The sequence below is a fragment of the Populus nigra genome, chromosome 13 (assembly GCF_951802175.1).
Source record: "Populus nigra chromosome 13, ddPopNigr1.1, whole genome shotgun sequence".
Lineage (NCBI taxonomy): Eukaryota > Viridiplantae > Streptophyta > Magnoliopsida > Malpighiales > Salicaceae > Populus > Populus nigra.
This window is the reverse complement of record NC_084864.1, coordinates 13579764-13597574: the sequence shown is the minus strand read 5'-3', so window position 1 is coordinate 13597574 and position 17811 is coordinate 13579764. Positions and strand designations below refer to the sequence as shown.

Genomic DNA, 17811 nt, shown 5'->3' with positions numbered 1-17811 from the left:
TTACTGTGATCGATGGAGAGTATTCCTAAGACATGCATGGTTGTGTCAATATCCTTGCCTCAGTCAACCTGACAAAGCCGCCGTTAATAGTTAATGAGATGATGGTATGGTATACGTTGAGTCATCACATCCCTCCCTCCTTTTTAATTTTCTTGCCCACGACGGCATTGACGAAGAAACAATTAATGCCTTGACAATATTTATCATGATTTCGCAGGAACAACCCTATCCCATGCATGGAGAAAGGAATTAGGATCACTCAAATTGAGAATCACATCAAGAAAATTAAGACATAATAAATACAATTAATAGCAGGAGATATAATTTATGAAGACAGAAGAATTCGAACCTTGGCTATACCCAAATACTATTATGGGATCGTACGTGGGAGAGTAGTTGGATTGCACTTTTTTAAATTTTTATTGTTTTTTGAAAAACTTCAAAATAATTTTTTTTATTTTTTAATTATTTTGATATATTAATATTAAAAATAAAAAAAAATATTTTAATATATTTAAAAAAAACACTCCACGCCATAATTCCAAACACGCTTACCATCTCCCTCAACCTCCCAATTGAGTACATCACATGTAATGAATTTTCTGCTTGTTTCGTTTTAATCTAACTCATTTTCTTTATAATTTGATGAAGGCAATCAATGCATGTGCTTGTTTCCCCCCCCTGAATTCCAACTTTTTTGTCTATATACATGTGTGTGTACTGTTGGCTCAGTTTCTTCTTGAAGTTAGATTTGTTTTTGCTTATCTTAATGGCATACGTAGTTGTTGAAGGAATTTTTTTTATTTAGTTAGCCACGTTTACAAGTTTTTTCATCTTTCACGAGCATGACTGCTTCGGAAATTGGAAAAACTTCAAGTGGATTGATTCTGGGCTGTTATCGGAAAACACCACTGGGTGACAGAGCACATATTTGAATTTTTGGTCTTCAATTCGTTTTCAACGGTTTAGAGATTGGAAAATTAGAGATTCAAGGGTTTAGGTTAAAGAAGAAAGGTATTTATGTTCTGTAAATGGAATTGTGTATAATTGGAATTGACGTTTGGTTAACATACAAATATAGAAGAGATAAAGATGAAGACATAAAATAAATCTCCACCGATACTTGTCTCTGTTTTGGAGTTATTAATCAAATGCTAACTAGGGTTTATAGGACATCTCACAGAAGATTGATAGCATCACACAGTCATTGGAAATTCTTTGCAGATCGACATCCCCGTAACCATACTAGTCAAATACATACTCTGTTCCTATTTTGAGGAAGAAAAACCTAAACAAGAAACTTATAAACTGATGAACTACTAAAATAGAAAGCTAGACTTATAAATTCTCAGCAGATTCAGAGTTTACAGAAAAATCCATGTGAAATCAATTATAAAATGACATTGAAATGCCCTCCCTCTGATGATCACTGGGTTCCTGCTTCTCCAATCTTTGTCTGGTCCATTCTTTTGTCTATTGTTTTTTTTTTTTTTATCATTTCTACTGTTTCTAATGGCCTGCTGTTTTAGCAGATTTTCATATATCAGACTATGCGTGAGAAAAGTATCGAGGGATTCCGAGAATATATATAATAACTTCAATACTTATCTTCAACATATAGGATAGAATCAGCTAGATAAATTGTTTGGACCTACAAGCTCTTACAACGCATATTGTTCATTGTTAAACACGAATGGAAGCCCCACGATTAGCAACACCCTGTCAATCAGACAAGATGTAAGGAAACTAATGGAAGACATCTTATAGTAAGAGAACTTGAGTAGCAAGGAAATTGTTTCCTTTTCCCCTTACCCATTTGAAAGTATTAATGTCAGATGTTTCGTGTCGGTCAGCAAGTCTCTGCCCATTCCCTTCTACATTGGCTGCAATGTGTTCGATATACCTCCGACCAGGCTTTTCAATTGCTTTCTTGATGACTTCATAGCCTCCTTTATTTCTCATCAGCAGGAGTTAGCTTCACACATGACTAATCCAATCAACAGCAATAACCGAGAGAGTGACTTCAAGCTACAATGGCCATCTCTAGTGGAAAGATATAAGATGTTCTCCAACATTGTATCTACCATACCCAGAACAAACGTAACAAGTTAACACAATATTATAAAGACAAAATTTGAATGGAGAAAAGGAATAAGAATCTCAAGATATAGAATAACATAACACCTGACTGGAGCTCTGAGGCAGCTGATGGAGAAGATGACTTATTGTCAGCAACACACCAGAAGGTCCCTAAAGGGACGAATTCACTGCAGAAGTAGGAAGTATCCATGTTACACTGAAGAAAAAGTCGTATGATTAGCAGGCAAAATTCATGCAATCTACTGATCATTTCATTTAATTGTAGCGTGTATAACACACTATAAACTTGAATTATGTCATATCATCAAATGCGAGAATACGTAACGAGGTATTCATTAATATCAGACAAATGAGCTAGGCAAAATAAAATTTAACGGTAACCAGAGGTCTAAGAAGCCATTCATTCACACAATTTAGATGATTAGAAAACGAAAACAAGGCAATGTAAGAAGAAAATATATGGGGTGAGAAGCTTACTTTTGAATCCGAAGTGCCAAATGAAGTCGTTATCCTTTGAACAATCCATGTATCATTGGATTTCTTCGTCGTTGATTTGAATGGAAGGGATGTGAGCTATCTTAGGCCAATCCTCTCCTCTCTTTTTCGCGCACCTCTTCTCCAAATTTGGACAATCATCAATTGTCAACTTGCTGAGGTTGCTGAGACTCTGTACTCCATCTGGAAAAGAAACCAAATTTGGGCAACCCCAAATCTCCAAGCTTGAAAGGGACGTGAGATATCCAATCTGATTTGGCAAAGAAGTTAATCCCTTGCATTGCCATATCCTTAGAGTTCGGAGAGAAGTGAGATGTCGGATACTCTCAGGCAATGAATTCAGCTCTGGACAATTTCCAAGCTCCAAATCCTCAAGTGCCGTCAGATGTCGCACTCCCTCAGATAGAGAATCAAATTGATCGCAAAAATTAATCGCTAAGTGACGAAGAGAAGATAAGCCACACAGCCCATTCATTGGCAGAGAATTTAATCTTCTACATCTCCATATCTCTAAAATCTCTAAAGAAGTGAGGTTCTGAAGACCTTCCTCTGGTAAGCTTTCAAGTTCGTGACAATCCTCAATTCTCAAGCTTTTAAGAGTAGAAAGGGAGGTGATAGAAGTGAAATTCCTAAACGACGTCAATGAAGCGCTGCCTCCCCTGATGATTAATGTTTTGACGGAAGGTATAATTGATATTTCGTCCAACAGAGGGCACGAAGAGATCTCCAATTCTCGAAGGCGAGGGAAACTACACGCATCCCATTGCTCTAATCTCTTCATTGAATAAATAGCCAGTGTCCCCAAAGATGGGAATGGATTTTGCGCATCTCCATACACATGGCTGTCAATACACTTCACACCGTCCATTCTATATAATTGAAGATTCTTGAGGAACTGTAGTTTCCCAAATGGTGGAAGTTGTTCACAGTTGTAACAACCTTTTAACTCTATCTCCACTAGATTTGGTAGCATCAAGTTCATCATCCAATTTGGAAATCTTGAGCCTCCATATCCTTCTATACTCAACTTCTTCAGATTTGAATGAGGTAGAAGCCTATCAAGGACCTCCGAATGCACATTATTTGGTATTGATTGCCCCGAAGGTGAATTGTAACTTTCATTCAAATTCCATGATAAATTCAGTGATAGAAGAGCTGTCTTCAAATTCAAATTCGCACTTCTGGCATCTGTTGAATTCTTAACATTATCAAGATCTGTGATGCTCAATTCACCAGCAAGATTATTCAGCCTTCCCAGCTCCTCTATGCCACGACCATCCTCCTTACCCACAACAAATATGCCAAGTTTTTGCAGGCAAGTCAACTCTCCCATTCCAAGAGGCATAAATCGAAGTGAAAAACAATCTGTTATGTCAACATAGACGAGACTTTGCATGCGCCTCATATCTTCTGGTAATTGGATGAGTTTATTGCAACCTTTTAGATTTAGTGTCTGAAGGTTTTGGAGGGAGGTGATTGATTCAGGCAATATTTGGATGGAGGAAAGGGAGACATCTAGAAACCTTAGAAGTTTTAAATTACAAATTGACTCTGGTAATGTATTTTGATCGTTAATATTTATAACCAAGGCTCTTAGATGCTTCTGTTGAGTGAAACAAAGATCTAAATTATCACTCTCATGACGAACTCTTTTAGGAAGAATAATTGAGCGCAGAGATGTATGTTTGAAATCCTTGTATTCTGGAGCAAACAGTAGTGATCTCTCGGAAGCGCCCACATGACGAACTGTTTTAGGAATTGACAACTTTGTATCGTCCTCGATCAAATAACATTCTCCATTCATAATGTACTGTGCAAGATCATGGAGAAGATCGTGCATTTTACATGTTATATTGCCCAGCCCATCATCCTTGACTTCTTGAAAAAAACACCTCCCGACTAATTCGTGGAAAATCTCTTCACCCCTGTCATGCAAATCTATTTTCCCATTGCAAGAAATGAAGCCATTTGCCATCCATAGGGCTACCAACCGCTCCTTCAGCATGACATAATCTTTAGGGAATATAGAGCAAAATGCAAAGCACTGCTTCACAGATGGCTTTAGATTCATGTAACTCAAACTCAAGGCAGGTAAAATCCAGCTTCCTTCATTCGGCAGATCCCAAATCTCACTCTCTTTGACATTCAACCACTCACGTACAGTTTTCTTCGAGCGCATCAGGCTTCCAAGAGCTCTTATCGCCAAGGGAACCCCGCCACACTTGTTAACTATCGCTACTCCGATCTCTTTCAAGCGACCACGCTCTTCTGCACTTCTCATCCCAAATGCAAGCTGCTCAAATAAAAGCAAGGAATCCTCTGCTGACAATGTTGCCAAATGTTGAACAGGAGTTGTGGCCATTTTATCAGCAGCAGTTCCCAAACGAGTAGTCACAATAACTGTACTTCCTTTAGCTCCACAACTCAATGCGTCTTTCAATTTGCTCCAGTTACCATGGTCATCTTCCCAAACATCGTCCAATATGAGCAAAAACTTCTTACCACCTAACTTTTCTTGGAGGCGTCGTAGAAGAGTATCCAACTGTTGAATATTTGGACTAGCGCGTTCAATGGACTCAATGATGGCACTAGTCAATTTTTGAATGCTGAAATCAACAGATACACACACCCAAACCCGCAAATCAAAATGCTCTTCTATTCTTCGGTCGTTGTAGACTGATTGAGCAAGTGTTGTTTTACCCAGCCCCCCCATTCCACATATAGCATAAACAGAGAAATCATCTGAACTGGTGAGCAGCATGTTGATCAGATCTTCTTTCTCCTTTCTCCTTCCATAAATTCCTGATTCATTCACAAGTGACCCAGTCTGACGCCAAGCAAAACTACTAGCTTCTATCTCCACGGCCCCCTCTCTTAGGTGGAACTTTTGTCTCTCCATGGCAATGGCATCTAATTTTTCTCTAACACTCTTCAATTTATGCACCATTCTTCGTCGAAAAACAAGTGGATTATAATTGATAGAAAAGAAGGATCGTACTCGATTTTTGAGATCTCTTCGCTGCTGATGCCGCCGAGCTTCATTTGCAAAGTCACTTAGCAAATCATCAGCATCATAAGCTGCATCCTTGAGGTCTCGGAGCCACGCCTTTATAGCCTCACCCGTCCACTGCTTCTCCTCAGCATCTTGAAGCACAGCTCGAATAGTTCTGATCGTGCGGTTGAGATTTTCAAGCTCAGTCTCTAGGCTCCCAGCAAGTCCAAGCTCTTGAAGAAATGAGGAATCCAAGTTCCCCATGATTGTAGTCGCGAGAGCAGAAAGAATTGCATCAGCCATTGCTTGTTTTGGAATGGAAAAGAAATGGATGTTTAGAAGAAGTAGAAAAGGTGCAAGGAAAACGCAAAGCAGGGGAGGTGAGCAAATAAATGGCAAGCAAATACGGAGAAGATAAAACATTATGAGATGAGAAATGGAGTAGGTGAAAATGTTTGGTGATGGGCTTTTCTTCTGCTAAGATCCTTGACTATATTGATCAGGCTCCACATGGTGCAGACTTGACTTAGCTATGCCTGTAACAGTGTAGTAAAGCAATTGAAGTTTCATACAAGGAACATGGCTGTTGGTTAGTAAACGTCGTCTTCTTGAATTGTAATATTTTTCTTACAATTCAAATAAATTCGAAGTTTAAAAAGTACTTAAAAAAAGTAAACGTCTAAAATTTAAATAAATTTTAGATCCTTGACTATAATAATATTTTTTTATTTTTCATATATTAAAATCATTATAAACGTCTAAAATTTAAATAAATTCGAAGTTTAAAAAGTACTTAAAAAAATTAAACTCCAAACAAACACATCCTAAAAACAAATTTAAGAACATACATTAATTATTTATTAGATCATATAAAACAAGTTTTATTAATCCAATATATATTTAAAGTTTTTTCTCTCATCTTAATGTACATTAAGATTAATAGAGGTTATGAAAATATAAAACCAGATTTGGGCTAACCCATCTTCTAACATCATCTGTTGAAATTTATTATCGTGAATTAAAACAATTATTTTTTTAAGTATATTTTGTTTAGAAATTAAAGTAATTATTTTTATCTTTTTTAAAAAAAATTTAATATCAATGCATTAAAATTATTTAAAAATAATTTAAAATAAAAAAAATATAGAAAAATTTAAATTTTCTTAAGAATGCTTTTGAAATGTCAAAATAAATGAACTCTAGATTGAAAAGGAAAAAAATAAATAGATATGCGAGTATATTTAGTATTGTTACTAGTTACATGACCCGCGCGATGCCGTTGGTAAATTATATTTTACATTTCAAAAAAAGTTAAGATCTAAAAGTGTTAGGTTTTTCTATAAAGTTATACCCAAAAGTCTTAGGTTTGGTTGCAACGCCAATCCAAGAGTAATATCTATAATATTAATAATAATATTAAACTTGCATAACCTAAATTTAAGTGGGTTTGGCTGCAATATTAGACCCAATAGTATTGGACGTGGGTCTGTCTGTAAGGTCGTGTCATAAAAGTGTGATAATTAAATAGATTAATTAAAAAGAAAAAAACAAAGAAAAAACCAACAGGAAGAAAAAAACTAATGAAGAAAAAAATATATATAAAAATTAATTGGGTTAACCCTTCAAACCAGGTTAACCCGTCAAATCTTAGATTCGCGTCGTAAAACTTTGATAACTAAATAGAAAAAAATAAATTAATGGGTTAACCCAAAATTAACCGGGCTAATTCGTCAAACCAGGTTAACCCGAAACTCGTGTCATGAAAGTTTGATAATTAAATAGAAAAAAATTTAACATTAACAATTTAAATTAAACGAAAAAAATTAATTAAAAAGAAAAAAAGCAAAAGGCATCAGCGTTTTCACTGTAGACTGCACTGTGCAGTCCATAGTCAAAGGTATAAAAAACAACAAAAAAAAAAGAAGAAAAACTAAAGGCATCAACCGAGAACTACATAGAAAAAAATTTAATATTAATAAACTAAATTAATTAAAAAGAAAAAAAAAACCTCTAAGAAGTAAAAAAAAAGTAAATAAAAAAAAATTTAACATTAACAAACTAAACTAAACAAAAAAAATAATTAAAAACAAAAAAAAAACAAAAAAATAAATTTCAGGTTAACTTATCAAACCAGGTTAACCCGTTAAAACCGGGATCCGTGTCATGAATGTCTGATAACTAAATAAAAAAAAAAGTAAACGTTAACAAACTGAACTAAACAAAAAAACATTAATTAAAAAAAAAACAAAAAAAATCTGGGTGAACTCGTCAAACCATGTTAACCTGTTAAACTTAGGATATGTGTTATGAAAGTCTGATAACTAAATAAAAAAATTAACATTAACAAACTAAATTAAACAAAAAAAATTATGAAAATAAAAAAACAAAAAAAATTGACGGGCCAACCTAAAATTAACTGGGTTCACCCGTGAAACCAGGTTAACCTGTGAAACTCGAGATATGTGTCATGAAAGTCTGATAACTAAATAGAAAGAAATTTAATATTAACAAACTAAACTAAACAAAAAAAAGTAATTAAAAAAAGCAAAAAAAAAATTTCTGGGTTAAATTGTCAAACCAGGTTAACCCGTTAAACCAAGAAAATATTTTATGAAAGTTTGATAACTAAATAAAAAATATTAAAAATTAAAAAATTAAATTAAACAAAAAAATTTTGTTAAAAAAAACAAAGAAAAAAGAAAAAAATAATCCCAAAATACATAAAAAAAACTGCTAAAAAAATAAGATAACTTAAAAAAAAAAAAACCTAAGAAATCTGTGTTTTACTGTGAACTGCACAGTACAGTCCACATTAAAATACTGATCCGTTTTAGTAGATGTTACAATATAATATATTTTTATTAGAAGTCTCATATGAAATCGTCATCCTTTGAACAATTCAAGTATCATTGGATTTCTTTATTGTTGATTGTAATGGAAGGACTGAAAATCACTTTTAAAACACAGTATTACACACGCATGGACTGAAAATCAAGAAAAGAGAAGCACAACTTAACCATCCACATTTCAGGCCCTTATGAAAATGCATTGACGTGATAAAATCAAAGCACAACTTGAGATGTGATCTGCATCACATCAAAGCAAAATCTTATTAACCAATCTCCAGGCACCGGAAAGCTGGAAAATGACTGGAAATAAACCTTTACATTATTCAACACAAAATGCAGAATCACAAGTCAGGCAAGCAAAGCGATAAGGTCACTTGCTGCCTCAAATTCAAAGGGAAACAAATTGAAAGATGTCTATCCTACTGATACAAATCTTTCCCATGGTTCATTGAAAAGACTACTACTACTAACAACAATATTTCATAGGGAGGGTTGGTTGACATTCTCATGGCTTCCACAAGATGGTGGTTTCTGCAATCATGAAAGTCACAACATATGGATTCATGTTTAAAGCATGCCTTCTATCCTCAAAACACTCCTTTTCTTCTTTCTCCATACCAAGATGTTAAGAAACAAATGTAAAACACTTTATAACAAGAGAACTTGAGCAGCAAGGAAATCGTTTCCTTTTCCCCTTTACCCACTTGAAAGTATTAATGTCAGCTGTTTCGAGCCGCCCGGTGAGTCTCTGCTCATCCCCTTCTCCATGGGCTGCTATGCGCTCTTTATGCCCCAGACCAAGCTTTTCAATTACTTTCTTCATGACTTCATAGCCTCCTTCATTTCTCATAGACTTGGTACTGAAAAGGTGACGAGTTTTCAAGTAAGAGACCAGAAATGTTAAGAGCGTGGAATAAAGAAGCAGATAAATTAAGCTTCAATCAATGATGCAAAATTTTACTTGCAATTTGTGTGTGCCCCCGCTCAATTCCAAACTCCCTGGCAAAACAGAAGTCCAATTTCTTCTCCAGGAATGTGGTCAAAGCTGAAACCATCAAAGTTCCACTTGAGAAGCTTTGAGGGATCACTAACCGGACTAGAAAGTGTCTGTAAATAAAATAAAATAAAACAATTTTATTTAATTTAGAGTTATTAAATATAAAACATGAAGTAGAAGAACAAACACAGAACCTTCAGAGCACAAAATGATATACCCTTACTTAGCCCCTCACATCCATTCCAGATCTACCAATCCTGTATAAGAATTAAACAAAAGCATATATTATTTGCCAAGACAACTTATATTCTTATTCTAAAGATTTACCAGGAAAAAGATCTTATCAACTGATAAAGGTAGACGTTGTATCTAACATACATGATGAGTTAACACAATAGTATAAAGAGCTAAATTTGAATGGAGAGAAGGAATAAGAATCTAAAGATAGAGAATAGCATAGTACCTGACAGGAGCACTGACGCAGCTGATGGAGAAGATGACTTACTGTCAAGAACACACAAGAAGATCCCTGAAACGACAAATTCACTGCAGTAGTAGGAAATATTTATGTTACACTGAAGAAAAAGTCGTATGATTAGCTGGCAAAATTCATACAATCTACTGATCATTTCTTCTAGTTGTGGTATGTATAACACACTATAAATTTGAATCATGTCATATCATCAAATGCGAGAATAACGTAACAAGGTATTCATTAATATCAGACAAATGAGCTAGGCAAAACAAAATTTAACGGTAACCAGAGGTCTAAGTAACCATTCATTCATGCAATTTAGATGGTTAGAAAAAGAAAAGAAGGCAATTTAAAAAGAAAATAAATGGGGTGAGAAGCTTACTTTCAAATTCAAAGTACCATATGAAGTAGTCATCCTTTGAACAATCCAAGTATCATTGGATTTCTTCATGGTTGATTATAATGTTATGGATGTGAGCTATCTTAGGCCAGTCTTCTCCTCTCCCTTTCTCACATCTCTTCTCCAAATTTGGACAGTTATTAATTATCAACTTGCTGAGGTTGTTGAGAGTCTGCACCCCATCTGGAAAAGACACCAAATTAGAGCAACCCCGAATATTCAAGCTTGAAAGGGACGTGAGATATCCAATCTGATCTGGTAAAGAAGTTAATCCCGTGCAATACTGTATGCTTAGAGATCGGAGAGAACTGAGATGTTGGATACTCTCAGGCAGTGAATTCAGCTTTGGACAGTGACTAAGATTCAAATCCACAAGTGCCGTCAGATGTTGCACTCCCTCAGATAGAGAAGCAAATTGATTACAATAATGAATCGATAAGTGACGAAGAGAAGATAAGCCACACAACCCATTCATTGGCAGAGAATTTAATCTTCTACAACTCCATATCTCTAAAACCTCCAAAGAAGTGAGGTGCCGAAGACCTTCCTCTGGTAAGCTTTCAAGTTCATAACAACTCTCAATTCTCAAGCTTTTAAGAGCAGAAAGGCAGGTGATAGAAGTGAAATTCCTAAACGACGTCAATGAAGCGTTGCCTCCCAGGATGGTTAATGTTTTGATGGAGGGTATAATTGGTATTTCGTCCAACAGAGGGCAGGAAGAGATCTCCAATTCGCGAAGGCGAGGGAAACTACACGCATCCCATTGCCCTAATCTCTTCATTGAATAAATAGTCAGCGTCTCCAAAGATGGGAATGGATTTTGCGCTTCTCCATTCACATGGCTGTCAATACACTTCACACCGTCCATTCTATATAATTGAAGATCCTTGAGGAACTGTAGTTTCCCAAATGGTGGAAGTTGTTCACAGTTGTAACAGTCTCTTAGCTCTATCTCCACTAGATTTGGTAGCATCAAGTTCATCATCCAATTTGGAAATCTTGAACCTCCATATTCATCTATTCTCAACTTCTTCAGACTTGAATGAGGTTGAAGCCTATCAAGAACCTCCAAATGCACATTATTTGGTATTGATTGCCCCGAAGATGAATTGTAATCTCCTTTCAAATTCCAGGATAGAGTCAGTGATAGAAGAGCTGTTTTCAAATTCAAATTCGCACTTCTGGCATCTGTTGAATTCTTAACATTATCAAGATATGTGATTCTAAATTCACCAGCAAGATTATTCAGCCTTCCCAGCTCCCCTATGCCACGACCATCCTCCTTACCCACAATGAAAATGCAAAGTTTTCGCAGGCAAGTCAACTCTCCCATTCCACAAGGCATAAATCGAAGTGAATAACAATCTCTGATGTCAATATAGACGAGACTTTTCATGTGCTTCATACCTTTTGGTAATTGGATGAGTTTAGCGCAACATCTCAGATTTAGTGTCTGAAGGTTTTGGAGGGAGGTGATTGATTCAGGCAATTTTTGGATGGAGGTATAGGAGACATCTAGAAACCTTAGATGTTTCAAATTACAAATTGACTCTGGTAATGTATTTTGATGGTAAATATTTATAACCAAGGCTCTTAGATGCTTCTGTTGAGTGAGAAAAAGATCTAAATTATCACTCTCATAATCTCCTGTTTTAGGAAGAATAATTGAGCGCAGAGATGTATGTTTGAAATCCTTGTATTCTGAAGCAAACAGTAGTGATCTCTCGGAAGCACTCATCACATGACGAACTGTTTTAGGAATTGGCAACTTTGTATCGTTCTCGATCAAATAACATTCTCCATTCATAATGTACTGTGCAAGATCATGGAGAAGATCGTGCATTTTACATGTTATGTTGCCCAGCCCATCATCCTTGACTTCTTGAAAAAAAGACGTCCCAACTAATTCGTGGAAAATCTCTTCACCCCTGTCATGCAAATCTATTTTCCCATTGCAAGAAATGAAGCCATTTGCCATCCATAGAGCTACCACCCGCTCCTTCAGCATGACATAATCTTTAGGGAATATAGAGCAAAATGCAAAGCACTGCTTCACAGATTGCTTTAGATTCATGTAACTCAAACTCAAGGCAGGTAAAATCCAGCTTCCTTCATTCGGCAGATCCCAAATCTCACTCTCTTTGACATTCAACCACTCACGTACAGTTTTCTTCGAGCGCATCAGGCTTCCAAGAGCTCTTATCGCCAAGGGAACCCCGCCACACTTGTTAACTATCGCTACTCCAATCTCTTTCAAGCGACCACGCTCTTCTGCACTTCTCATCCCAAATGCAAGCTGCTCAAATAAAAGCAAGGAATCCTCTGCTGACAATGTCGCCAGATGTTGAACAGGAGTTGTGGCCATTTTATCAGCAGCAGTTCCCAAACGAGTAGTCACAATAACTGTACTTCCTTTAGCTCCACAACTCAATGCGTCTTTCAATTTGCTCCAGTTACCATGGTCATCTTCCCACACATCATCCAACATGAGCAAAAACTTCTTACCACCTAACTTTTCTTGGAGGCGTCGTAGAAGAGTATCCAACTGTTGAATATTTGGACTAGCGCGTTCAATGGACTCAATGATGGCACTAGTCAATTTTTGAATGCTGAAATCAACAGATACACACACCCAAACCCGCAAATCAAAATGCTCTTCTATTCTTCCGTCGTTGTAGACTGATTGAGCAAGTGTTGTTTTACCCAGCCCCCCCATTCCACATATAGCATAAACAGAGAAATCATCTGAACTGGTGAGCAGCATGTTGATCAGATCTTCTTTCTCCTTTCTCCTTCCATAAATTCCTGATTCATTCACAAGTGACCCAGTCTGACGCCAAGCAAAACTACTTGCTTCTATCTCCACGGCCCCCTCTCTTAGGTGGAACTTTTGTCTCTCCATGGCAATGGAATCTAATTTTTCTCTAACACTCTTCAATTTATGCACCATTCTTCGTCGAAAAACAAGTGGATTATAATTGATAGAAAAGAAGGGTCGTACTCGATTTTTGAGATCTCTTCGCTGCTGATGCTGCTGAGCTTCATTTGCAAAGTCACTTAGCAAATCATCAGCATCATAAGCTGCATCCTTGAGGTCTCTGAGCCACGCCTTTATAGCCTCACTCGTCCACTGCTTCTCCTCAGCATCTTGAAGCACAGCTCGAATAGTTCTGATCGTGCGGTTGAGATTTTCACGCTCAGTCTCTAGGCTCCCAGCAAGTCCAAGCTCTTGAAGAAATGAGGAATCCAAGTTCCCCATGATTGTACACGCGAGAGCAGAAAGAACTGCATCAGCCATAGCTTGTTTTGGAATGGGAAAGAAATGGATGTAGAGAAGAAGTAGAAAAGGTGCAAGGAAAACGAAAAGCAGAGGAGGTGAGCAAATTAATGGTAAGCAAATACGGAGAAGATAAAACAGGATGAGATGAGAAATGGAAAAGGTGGAAGTGTTTGGTGATGGGCTTTTCTTCTGCTAAGATCCTTGACTAAACAGGATGAGATGAGAAATGGAACATGGCTGTGATTTGAAGACAACATTTGTCTACTATATTGACTTGTTGGTTGGTAAACGTATTCTTCCCTGCACTCAATTCTTTTCCAGTGGCTGTACTGTCTAACCAAGCCGCCCGCTATCTACGCTATAGTTATCCAACCCAATTCGACAATTTTCCCGGTTAAAAAGTCAAATTTCAAGTTATACAGATTAACTTAAATTAATTTAAAAAAATTTTAAAAATATATTTAAATTATTAATACTTCATTAAAAAAAATTAAAAAACAATTCATATAAATCTAAATTATATATAAATAATAAAGTTTAAAAACTTATTTCAAAATATTTTTTATTTTACATTGCAAAAATATTATGTTATCATTTTAAATTAAGCATTTAAATTAATTTTTTTATTTTACATTAAAAAAAATATAAATTTTTTTCTTATAAATATAAAATATATACTAAAATTTATAAATTCTACATTAAAAAAATAAACATTTATATCCATGAATTGACTTGTTGGTTAGTAAATGTTGTCTTCCCTGCACTCTATAGTCTATTCTTCTCTAATGACTGGGCTATCTAACCAAGCCGCACGCTATCTAATACTAAACATGATAAGTTTGTGTTTTTAGTCATTTTGTTAAAATACCTTTTAATTTATAATATATTAAAATAAGAATAATAATAATTATTATTTTTTATATATTAAAATCATTGAAAACATCTAAAATTTAAATAAATTTGAATTCTAAAAAGTACTTCAAAAAATTAAACTCCAAACAAATGCATCCTAAAAACAAATTTAAGAATATACATTAATTATTTATTAGATCATATAAAATAAGTTTCATTAATCAATTATATATTTAAAGTTTTTTTTCTCATCTTAATGTACATTAAGATTACTAGAGGTTATGAAAAAATAAAACCAGGTTTGTTGCAGCCCATCTTCTAACATGATCTGTTGAAATTTATTATCATGGATTGAAGCAGTGGTTTTGTTTAAGTGTTTTTTTGTTTATAAATTAAAATAATTATTTTTATTTTTTAAAAATTATTTTTAATATTAATATATCAAAATAATCTGAAAATATTAAAAAAATAATTTAAAATAAAAAATTCAAATTTTTTTTAAAATATTTTCTTTTGAAACGTCAAAACAAATAAGCTCTAAATTGAAAAGAAAAAAAATGAGTAGATGTCTGAGTATATTTAGTATTATAATATAATCTATTTTTTAAAAATAAATTTTTGTTGAAAATCTATTAAAATAATTTTATTAGAAATGTTTTTATTTTTTATATTAATGGAAATGAAAGATTTTGATGGTGGTTTAAGTGAAATAGTGTGGAGGCTTGCTTTCAACTTTACAGGGGTGAGAAGCTTATTCTTATATTTAAAGTAGGGGTGAGTAAAATAATTGAAAAATTGATTAAATTAAAAAAAATTTAAATCATGAAAAAAAAACTGATTAAACCAATTAAAATTTTAAAAAAGCTGACCGGTTCGGTTTGGTTTTAATTTTATAAACCTGAAACCAAAAAAACTAAACTAAACTAAAAAAACCGAGCCCAACTGATTTGTACTGGTTTTTATTCTAAAAAATCAAACCAAAACCTATCAATTTAAACATGCTCATAATAAATTTAAAAAAAATACTATTATATTTTCAAACACCCTCTAAATAGCTTAGTTAAATGACATGACGCGCTTCTCTTCGAAATAAATATTTTTTAATAACAATTATCATTATTCATGCCTTAAAATCATTGAAGTTGAATGGATTCAAGACCCTAAACATTTTAGGGCTCATTGGGCCCAGAGTATTTTAGACACTCTGAAAAATCCAATCCATTGATACTGGACCCATTTGTAAATTATGGGCCTAAATCTCTATCGGGCCTAGTTCGGCTCTTGGAAGTTGAAGTAACAATTTGTCTTCTTGTAAAAACAGACTCCATTCATAGGCGATGGCTAGAGACTCTACAATTTCACGAAGAATAATAAATTTATTTCTTCCTAATTTCCCGCTGTTTCATATAATTAACAGGAATTCTTCCTATCAATTAAATAACAGTCTCTTAAACAAATAATTATTTTTTATACACATAACGTTCCCTAAAAAAAAAAAACAATTTCCCACTATTCGAGGCAATAAAAATTCCTGCAGTCAACTATTAAAGTTTTTACTATTCAAAGTAACATGAATTCTTAACATAGTTATGAATGTCAAAAAAAAACATTTTTTGCTAATTAGTAAATTAAGTAAAAATAATTTTTTTTTTATTTTAGCAACATTTTTTTATATTGGTTTGATGCATTTAAATATTTTTTTATAATATTAGAATTTTTAATATAGATGATACACTTTCATGGGAGAGAAAACTGTACTTAATTTGCTTAAAACACATCCCGAAATTATCTATATATAAAAAATTCAATATGCATGAAAAACAGAGCATAATTAAAAATTGGATGTTTAATAAATTGAAACTCCTTTTGAAGCAATTTCTACAACACGTGTTAATACTCCAATAAAATAAAAATAAAAAAGTGCCAATTTTCGCAATGCCGGTGGTCCTATCAAGCACCAATTTTTTTTTTATTTTTTTAATTTAATATGAATATTCAAGCTAACTTTTATTCATCTTATCTAATTTAATTCCCCGTATAATGAACTCTGTAAGGCTGGGTATCCACTCCTTTTCTTCAAATTCAATAAAAAAAAAAAAAGCAAGGAGAGTAGTCCCAAGTACGTTCCAGTCTGTCCCCTACGTCTCAAACTTAATTAGACAAAGCAAACACTAATTAATTATCTTCTTTTATTAAGATCCTTGAAAACTCTTTATGGTGCCCCTTTTCTTTTCTTTTTTTTAATCCCCCTATCTAATCTTTTGAGTTGTTAGTTTATAGGGACGATAAATTCACTTAAATTCGATAGATATACTTCAAACCAATGCATATCTAAAATAGCATTACCTTAACTATCAATGGACTGTTCTTAATTATAACCCCTCACTTTAATGTTCAAATCAACAACTCCATACTAATAAAGTGTTGGTTTAGTAATTAAAACATTGTTATATCCATGCAAAGATAAGAATACAAGTTTGATTTTTAAAAAACACATTTATTAAAAGAAACAATCGCGAACTCCGAATGAGATTAGTCTCACCCTTTAAAAGGATATGAGAATACTCAAATAAAAAAAAAATCCACAACTCCACGGCACCCATAAAGGAAAAATATTTGTTACCCATATATCCAGGATCTTGTAAAAAATATATTTAGAAAGACAATAAGAGAACAATTATATATTGAGTAACCATTTGGGGAACAAGAGAATTTCAATGCATTTGGCTCTTCTTAATTAATGTGTGTGTGTGGACTTTTTGACGGATTCATTTCTAGAAAAGGTAAAATGATATCGATCGTGAAGGGATCAAGCTGAATTGTACAAATCAAATTAATATGATAAATGTCCTCACACATAGAAATTAATTTATATTAGAATATGATACATATATGTTTCTCGAAATCATGAAATTATATGTTATTGAAATCAATTGATGAATTGAATGATCAAATTAAACTTCTTATAGTACTATTGTGCTATGCACGTTGTCTATATATCTTCTGAGTAATGTCCTTCTTCTTTTTTTAATAATGATTCACCCAAGAATTTATAATAAAAAAACACGTGTCAAAACCTAAAGAAATTGATATAAAATTTGCGACAAAGCTAGTACTTCACGACCATAACATAACATTAAAAAAATTTGTAGTTATTTTGTTTCAGCAACGAAGATTTTTTTTGCTAGGGACGAAAGCAAGGGAAGTTACTGTACATTGTTTCACAGATGTTAAACTAGGCCTTGCCAAGTCCAACTTCGCTTTGATTAGCTTCAGCACCTGTAAACTTGGAATCTGTCAGGTTTGTAAATAAATTAGGTGGAAGTTGATTAAAACAGACCTGTTGGACTTAATTAAAATTTAGTTTTATT

At 34.0% G+C, this 17811-nt stretch overlaps 2 protein-coding genes across 5 annotated transcripts; both read right to left on the bottom strand.

Annotated features, from left to right (window-relative positions):
- Positions 1 to 1583: 1583 nt before the first annotated feature.
- LOC133671619 (putative disease resistance protein RGA4) lies at positions 1584 to 6033 on the bottom strand. The gene is made up of 4 exons (XM_062092427.1): positions 2578 to 6033; positions 2185 to 2296; positions 1813 to 2080; positions 1584 to 1719 (listed from the first exon to the last, which is right to left on the bottom strand). Exon 1 carries the CDS (start codon positions 6008 to 6010, stop codon positions 2630 to 2632), a length of 3381 nt encoding a protein of 1126 aa, XP_061948411.1. The 5' UTR covers positions 6011 to 6033; the 3' UTR covers positions 1584 to 1719; positions 1813 to 2080; positions 2185 to 2296; positions 2578 to 2629.
- A 2628-nt stretch (positions 6034 to 8661) lies between these two features.
- Positions 8662 to 13916, bottom strand: LOC133670633 (putative disease resistance protein RGA4). Of its 4 annotated transcripts, none has more exons than XM_062091176.1 (5): positions 10291 to 13916; positions 9897 to 9979; positions 9628 to 9690; positions 9398 to 9543; positions 8662 to 9296 (listed from the first exon to the last, which is right to left on the bottom strand). In XM_062091176.1, the coding sequence occupies exon 1, from the start codon at positions 13604 to 13606 to the stop codon at positions 10343 to 10345; it is 3264 nt and encodes a 1087-aa protein (XP_061947160.1). In that variant the 5' UTR covers positions 13607 to 13916; the 3' UTR covers positions 8662 to 9296; positions 9398 to 9543; positions 9628 to 9690; positions 9897 to 9979; positions 10291 to 10342. The 4 variants fall into 4 exon arrangements, with proteins under 4 accessions (XP_061947160.1, XP_061947159.1, XP_061947162.1 ...); XM_062091175.1 differs by having other exon boundaries at positions 9651 to 9690; XM_062091178.1 differs by having other exon boundaries at positions 9897 to 9962.
- Between the last annotated feature and the right edge of the window lie 3895 nt (positions 13917 to 17811).